This window comes from Eriocheir sinensis, chromosome 62, assembly GCF_024679095.1.
Source record: "Eriocheir sinensis breed Jianghai 21 chromosome 62, ASM2467909v1, whole genome shotgun sequence".
Classification (NCBI taxonomy): Eukaryota; Metazoa; Arthropoda; class Malacostraca; order Decapoda; family Varunidae; genus Eriocheir; species Eriocheir sinensis.
The window spans coordinates 574,350-582,500 of NC_066570.1; the positions used below are offsets into that span (position 1 = coordinate 574,350).

At 48.9% G+C, this 8,151-nt stretch overlaps 1 protein-coding gene across 2 annotated transcripts in view; it reads left to right on the forward strand.

The window, feature by feature from the left end:
- Positions 1-797: 797 nt before the first annotated feature.
- Positions 798-8,151, forward strand: part of LOC126986584 (laminin subunit gamma-1-like) — a 73,818-nt gene continuing 66,464 nt past the window's right edge. The window contains exon 1 of one of the 2 annotated variants that reach the window (XM_050842846.1): positions 798-1,218. In XM_050842846.1, the coding sequence (XP_050698803.1) occupies positions 1,021-1,218 (198 nt within the window). In that variant the 5' untranslated portion in view covers positions 798-1,020. The remainder of the gene's footprint in view (positions 1,219-8,151) is intronic. The other variant, XM_050842847.1, reaches the window with a different exon arrangement.

Here is an 8,151-nt window from a genome sequence, read left to right on the forward strand (position 1 = left end):
TTGACGGTCACTGGCACGGGGCACGGGAGGCTTGGCAAGGCTTCATCATCGCCATCATTATCATAAGCAGTCATTATTGTTATTCCACGGGTTATTCAAACGTTTTTCACGCGTCTGCTTCCTTCTTTGTATGTCCTGCCCACCGTCATATTCAGTGTGTTCTCCCTCTCTCTTTTCATTTCCACTTCCTTCCTTTCCTCCTCTCCCCTCAACTCTCTTTCCCGTCCCTTCACCCTCCCACTCTCTCGTTTCCGCCTCACCTTCACATTTCCTCTCATCCGTCTCTCTCGCAGTGCACCGTTATCACCCTTAACAGCCTCATGGATGTTAGTGTGCTTCATCCCGCCCCGGCAAAGGTTTAATTTTCATCCCTCCACCTGCATGGGTCTGTCGAGCAAGTCTACGGGGAGGCAATAGAAGCCTTCAAGGGCAAGGCGTGCTCGTGACTGTTGCAGCTCCTAAGGTTGATAAAGGCTGGGCGCGGCGAGGGTCACGGGCGTCCTCCTGCCCCGGGGCGGCGGCGGCGGGTCGCTGCCTTCGCCGTGGCATCGGGGGCGGGAGAGGCCTCGTCCCGCCCCTCCACAGCCGGCCGCGTAGGGGGTCAGGCAAGTCAAGTCGTGGCATTTTCATTCAAATAAACTTCGTCCGTCGACATTCCTGTTGGTGGCAATCTTCTTCCCCGCGGAATGCCTCTCGGGCGGCGGGCAGCGCCGAGGGCACCGCACGACACGCTCCCGGGCACGGCGGCGCTCACGATAAGGCACGGTGCCTCCCTGGTGCCACGGCTGGGTTGTCGGGTGCCGCAAAGGCCTCGGCGAGTCTCGGGGTTGGAGCCAGGCAGATCTGTACAGAGATACCGTAACTGATTCCCAGGGCAGCTCAGGGGCACCGAGCGGCTGCCTGGGGGCGGTAGTGGCCGTACGCCCGGCAGCGGTGGTGCCCGCGAGGGTGAGAGTTGAGAGTAGACCACACGCGGCTGCGGTCAGTCAGTGTTGTCATGCCGGGCTCGTGGTGAGGGTCATGGCTCGCTCACACTTCCTCAGGACTACCTCGGGCTCGGGGCTGCAACTCGTGGTGCTACTGTGCTGTGTGTGTGCCTGCGTCGGACAGTATTACCGCTACCCGCTCAATGAGATCACGCTGGAGCAGGTGGGCGTGGAGCCGCTCGCGCCCGAGACGAGGAGTTCGCGGTGCTACAACGAGTTGGGGCAGGCACAGGTGGGTGAGGCTGATTCATGTTTCACCGGGGCAGGCGAGGCTGAGGGGTGCCAGCTGGGCAGTGCCGGGGCGCGCCCAGCCAGGCACGGCACTGCTTGGGGCGTGAGGGGACCATAACGCCTCCAACACCCTGCCTTAGCGATAACCCACTCAGGGAACAGTCACGGGAAGGAAACAAAGTGGGACAAGATCTTGGGAGTATATTTCGGTTTCTTGTGAAGTATTACAAAGGAAAAGAAAAAGAAGGATGTGGCCTTAGCGGCTCGAGGAGAGTGAGAGTGAGGGAGAGGGAGGCGCATAGGAGGGAGGGGAGGGGAGGGGAGGGAAGGAGATACCAGGAGGGGTTGCCCTTACCCACGCCAGGGAGGGGGTGGTGGGGGGTAAGGAAGGGGGTGTGTCTTGATAAGCGGGGAGCCCTCAAATAAATCCCTGGGCTGGAGTTTGCTTCTTTTCACGTCTCGCTCGAGTATGACGAAGACGAGGGCGGGGAGGGTGGGAGAGAGGCGTCACGGGTGGGTGGGTGGGAGCCGAGCAACAAGGTGGAGGCGTAAGAGGAGGAGGAGGAGGAGGTGGAGGAGGTGCTTGTAGCGTCTGGGCGGCATCCGTGAGTGCGTTTTGAGTGTGGGTGTGAGGGTGTGGCGTGGGCGTGGGTGTGGCTGTGGATAAGGGTGAGACTATGGGCGCAAAATATGGATGACTAGGCTTATGGGGCGTGGATGACGGATGACACACACACACACACACACACACACACACACACACACACATACACACACTGGATGAAAGTGCGTATTGGAGGGGGTGGAAGGGGTGGGGAATGTATGGGAGGGGTGGAGGAATGGGAGTGGAGTGGGTGGAGGGAAGGATGGAGGTGGAATGAAAGGAGTGATGGAGGAGGAGAGAGAAATGGAGGAACAGCAGGATGGGTGGATAGATGGAAAGGATAGAAGGATAGAGGGAGGGATAGGAAGAAGGATTAATGTGGAGAAAAGAGAAATAATGTTAGAGAGAGAGAGAGAGAGAGAGAGAGAGAGAGAGAGAGAGAGAGAGAGAGAGAGAGAGAGAGAGAGAGAGAGAGGATGTTGCGTATAATTACAAGTACGCATATATGTATCTATTTGTAAGTGTGTACGTTTGTTTATTGATATATCCTTAATTACTAACTCATTATGCGTGACTTAAATAAATTACATCTATATCTTTTGACAGAGAGAGAGAGAGAGAGAGAGAGAGAGAGAGAGAGAGAGAGAGAGAGAGAGAGAGAGAGAGAGAGAGAGAGAGGTCTGGGAGTCAACCAAATCAATCCCTTACAATGGTTGCCCTATTACCCGACCGTGAGAGAGAGAGAGAGAGAGAGAGAGAGAGAGAGAGAGAGAGAGAGAGAGAGAGAGAGAGAGAGAGAATGTAACAAGGACAATTGCATCTCATTTCTACAGAATCAAAACCTTGAACAAGAAGATTTAAAGATGACTTCTGATCCTCTTCATCCATCCACCCAGAGAGAGAGAGAGAGAGAGAGAGAGAGAGAGAGAGAGAGAGAGAGAGAGAGAGTAATTTAGTGAACAATGTGAGTACTGCCTCGGGGGTGTGAGAGTGAAAGGGTTTTGTATTGGTGATGGTGATGGTGATGGTGGTGGTGGTGGTGATGATGGGGAAGCGTGCAGGGTGGGATATTTGGGTGGTATTGGGGGGGTGATAAGTGGAGGAGGAGGAGGTGGAAGAGGAGGAGGAGGAGGAGTATAGGTGATGATGATGATGATGATGATGATGATGATGGTAGCTGTGGAAGAGGAAGAGGGGGAAAGGAGGACTGATGGTGATGGTAGAAGAGAAGAGAAGGAGGAGGAGGAGGAGGAGGAAGAGTTTTGAAAGTTTCTGGGCAATGGGAAAAGAGGAAGAGGAAGGAAGGGGAGGTGATGGAAGAGAAGAAGAAGAAGAAGAAGAAGAAGATTGAGAAAGAGAAGAACGAACAAAAGAACGAGAAGGTGGAAGAGGACAAAAAGGAGGAGGAGGAGGAGGTGGAAGTAGTGGAGGAGGTGGAGGCGGCGGTGGAGGCGGTGGTGATGGCGGCGCCGTGTCAGACTTCCGGTGCGTGTGTCCGCGTAGTCTTCATTAATCTGGGGACACAACTGCCTCTCGAGTACGCCCCTCCGCCCCAGGGACACGGGGGGTGGAGCGTCGGGGCGTGGAGGGGCGGGGCCGGGATGTGGAGTTGGGGCGGTGGTGGGTAGTGGAGTCGAGGGGATGACGGGCGGAGTGGGTGTGGGTGGTAGCGGGGCGTGGTGGAAGGGTGTTTGTGGGTGGTAGCGGGGTGCGGTGGAAGGGTGTTGGTGGGTGGTGGAGCCGGGGTGTGTGGGTGTGGGTGTGGGTGGAGATAGGTGGTTATGGGGGAAGGGTAAAGGGCGGGAGGAAGAGTGAAGAATGGGGAACACTGGGGGATGGGGGAATGGGACGAAGGGAAGGGATGGGGATGGGTGGTGGGCTGGGAGTGAGGGAGAGAGATGGGCTGCGAGGAGAACGGAGAGGCAAAGAATGAAGAAAAGAGGGAAACGAAAGGAAGAAGAAAGGAAATTGTAGTGAAGAGGGAAAACTGATTAGGAAAGAAGAGAGGTCGCCTAGGAAACGAAGCAAGTCTCGTATAGATGATGAAAAATACATGAAGAAAATGGAGAACTGTTTAAGGAAAGAATTTACAAACGGCCATATTCCCGAAATTGACCTCTCTTTCGGCCACCTCTTTTGATTCTTGTTTGTAGGAGCAGCGAGTAGCGGGCTTTTTTTTTATTATTATTGTTTCCTTTTTTTGTGCCCTTGAGCTGTTTCCTTTGTTGTAAAAAAAAAAATCTCTCCCTTACTAAACGATGTCAGTTATTTTCAATCCCCAAAACCAACGACAATTTCTGAACTGTTACAAGAAAGGTTATTCCTGCCTGCACTCAGAATACTGCTCTCTCTCTTCGACTTTAAACTCCATCTGCCACTTCCCCGCCCAATCATACAATCTGTCTAGCTCATTCCAGAGAACACGAGCGTCCTAATCCAACTCACTGACTCTGCCGATCTTCGTATGATCCGCAAACTTACAGACATCACTACTAACTAATTTCTGTCTCCAAATCACGTATTCCTCCTTCGCTTCCTATCACTATTCTCTTGGCCTGTTTGCACCATAATATTACTAACAGAAAACTTAGATGTATTGGACGAGGCCATTAAGTCGCCAAAATGGTTCATGGAAAGCTCGGAGGGAACATAGGTCAACAGGGAATGGCCAAGGAAGGGAGTTTGTAGAATGGGCGTTAGTTAGGCAAGAAGGAAGAATTTTTATAGGAGGAAACAGCTTATGGAAAAGATACGGTCAAGGGAATGGCCAAGGAAGGGAGAGTTTGTAGAATGGGCGTTAGTTAGGCAAGAAGGAAGAATTTTTATAGGAGGAAACAGCTTATGGAAAAGATACGGTCAAGGGAATGGCCAAGGAAAGTAGATTTGGTATATGGGCGTTAGTTAGGCAAGAAGGAAGAATTTTTATCGGAGGAAACAGTTTATGGAAAAGATACGGTCAAGGAATGGCCAAGGAAAGGAGATTTGGTATATGGGCGTTAGTTAGGCAAGAAGGAAGAATTTTTATAGGAGGAAACAGCTTATGGAAAAGATACGGTCAAGGAATGGCCAAGGAAAGTAGATTTGGTATATGGGCGTTAGTTAGGCAAGAAGGAAGAATTTTTATAGGAGGAAACAGCTTATGGAAAAGATACGGTCAAGGAATGGCCAAGGAAAGGAGATTTGGTATATGGGCGTTAGTTAGGCAAGAAGGAAGAATTTTTATAGGAGGAAACAGCTTATGGAAAAGATACGGTCAAGGGAATGGCCAAGGAAAGTAGATTTGGTATATGGGCGTTAGTTAGGCAAGAAGGAAGAATTTTTATAGGAGGAAACAGCTTATGGAAAAGATACGGTCAAGGAATGGCCAAGGAAAGGAGATTTGGTATATGGGCGTTAGTTAGGCAATAAGAAACATTTTATGGGAGGAAACAGCTTAGGGAAAGAAAATACGGGCAAGGGAATAGCCAAGAAAAGGAGGGTTTGAAATATAGGCGTTAGTTATGGAAGGGAGCAGGTTAGAGGAAAATAGTTACGGGGATGAAGGGAGAGCTTGTAATACGGGCGTTAGTTTGGCAATAAGGGAAATATGTTATGGGAGGAAGCAACTTAGTGAAAGAAGAAACGGTAAGGCGTGTGAGGGAGCCTGTGAAGGGAGACTTTTCAGGGATTGCCGAGAACGAGAAAGAAAAGGAAGGAACAGAAAAAAGGAGAGAAAAGAATGAAAAAGAATGAAAAAACTCAGCTTTCCTAACCTAACCTAACCTAACCTAACCTTCCTTCCGCTGTCTATCTTTTTTCTAGAGAATGAAGAAAAGGAGTTACATGTAAGAGGGGAAAAGATGGAAGAATACTTAGAGAGAGAGAGAGAGAGAGAGAGAGAGAGAGAGAGAGAGAGAGAGAGAGAGAGAGAGAGAGAGAGAGAGAGAGAGAGAGAGAGAGAGAGAGAGAGAATGTGATAAAGTGCAAACTAAGAAAGAAAATATACTGTAGGCGGTGCAAATGATCCTCCATTTACACAATCTGCTTTTACTGTGCGTGTGTATATTTGTAGGCCTATAAAAAACAGAAACAGATGTAAGAGAGAGAGAGAGAGAGAGAGAGAGAGAGAGAGAGAGAGAGAGAGAGAGAGAGAGAGAAGCATATGACGGTCCTTGCTCAATGTTTTATTTAATTTTCTGTGTTGACTTGACCTAGAAAAGAAGTAGGCAGCGAATGGTACCCGAAAACCAGAACAGAAGATACACAGGGGAGGGACGAGGGAGAGAATAGAAGGGTTATTGAATGTAGAATATCGTAGATGGACCCGTCGAATAATGAGTTAGTGTGAATAGAAGAAAATAACGATATCTAGTTGTGCTTTCATGTTTCTTTGTCCATATGTGTTTCTGAAGGGTAGATAGAGAGGGAAAGAAAGGGTGGTAATAGGAAAATGGGAAGCAAGAGGGCGATGGACGAGGAGGAGGAGGAGGAGGAGGATGAGGATGAGGAGGGGAGAGAAGCTGTTTGATAGCGGTTTGATAGTTTCTGATCACGCCTCCTTCTCCTCCTCCTCCTCTTGCTCCTCCTCCTCCTCCTCCTCTTCTTGCTTCTCCTCCTTATGTAGTAAAGTTCAAACACTCCTTCTCCTCCTCCTCCTCCTCCTCCTCCTCCTCCTCCTCCTTATGTAGTAAAGTTCAAACACTCCTCCTCCTCCTCCTCCTCCTCCTCCTCCTCCTCCTTCTCCTCCTCCTCCTTATGTAGTAAAGTTCAAACACTCCTTCTCCTCCTCCTCCTCCTCCTTCTCCTACTCCTCCTCCTTATGTAGTAAAGTTCAAACACTCCTTCTCCTCCTCCTCCTCCTCCTCCTCCTCCTCCTCCTCCTTATGTAGTAAAGTTCAAACACTCCTTCTCCTCCTCCTCCTCCTCCTCCTCCTCCTCCTCCTTATGTAGTAAAGTTCAAACACTCCTCCTCCTCCTCCTCCTCCTCCTCCTCCCATGGTCAAAAATTTGAGTTTTTTTTTTTTTTTTTTTTTTTAGGCAGGAATGGCCACAGGCGGGGAGGGATCAGGGAGCATGGATGGCCCGACTGCGTTATTCGGAACTGTATACTGGCTCAGTATCATCACTCTTGAACCAGCCTCCTGCAGGGGTTAGCGCTGGCTATGTTTGGGTGATCCTCCAAATCCTTCCATGCACATTATGTGCTCCAGGTGGAGTAGATGGTGACATGTGGATAGCTTTAAGACACTCGGCAGTGAATAAGGGTTTGCCTGTAGACTGTAGTAGGGCTGGAACTCGGCACCCCGAGAACGTAACCACAACACGCTCACCACTCACCCACCTCACTGCTTTTATTTGACCATCTGAGGTCACCTCAGATGGTCAAATAAAAGTTTAAGGGTTTTTTTCTTTTTATTTAAGAGAGTGATGGTCCAGGAGGGAAGCCCTGGTAACAGTGGGAAGGATCAGATCAGGGTCCATTCGGAGAGCAGGATGGTCCAGCCGAGCCTCAACTCCGGAGCTCTTATTAATAGGTGGTCAAATATTTTAGAGAAGGTAAAAAAATTTTAAACTTTTTAGGTAAGCATGGGCCTCTATGGCCCAAGCAGGAAGGCGTTATATATATATATATATATATATATATATATATATATATATATATATATATATATCTATATATATATATATATATATAAATAGATATATATATATATATAGATATATATATAGAAAGAAATAAAAAAAACATGAAAAATGACGCCTAGTGAATACAAAGTAATTAATTATTTCAACGTGACTAGTCCCACCCACTTTTTTTTTTCCTAGTTTTGAGTCAAACTGGGATGGTGCGGGGAACAGGTAGCCTGAGCGGCTGCCGGCTGAGGTACGGCAGGGTACAGGCCTATCTATCAACAAATGACACTTTAGACAAGGGTACGCAGAATGACTTAATGACCCTGGGAGAGCAGCCGCCCCCATGACCAAAATTATTATACTCTTAAATGCAAATGAAAAGCATCTGAGACTCATAAATGTCCCTACTTAGGCCTTAAAATGCCCCTAAAAAGGTGAGTTTTAAAACCCCTGTTGAATGGCTCCTGCTCGCCAGTTTGGAGTTGGTCATAAAATGACTGAGTTGGTCATAGTTTACCTTACCCCCCCCCAACTGCATTCCCTTCGGGCCATCCCTGAGAGAGAGAGAGAGAGAGAGAGAGAGAGAGAGAGAGAGGATATACGGATGCTTAGATGATACTTATGCTCATACACTATAGTTCTCTCTCTCTCTCTCTCTCTCTCTCTCTCTCTCTCTCTCTCTCTCTCTCTCTCTCTCTCATGTAAGTTAATAGGCAA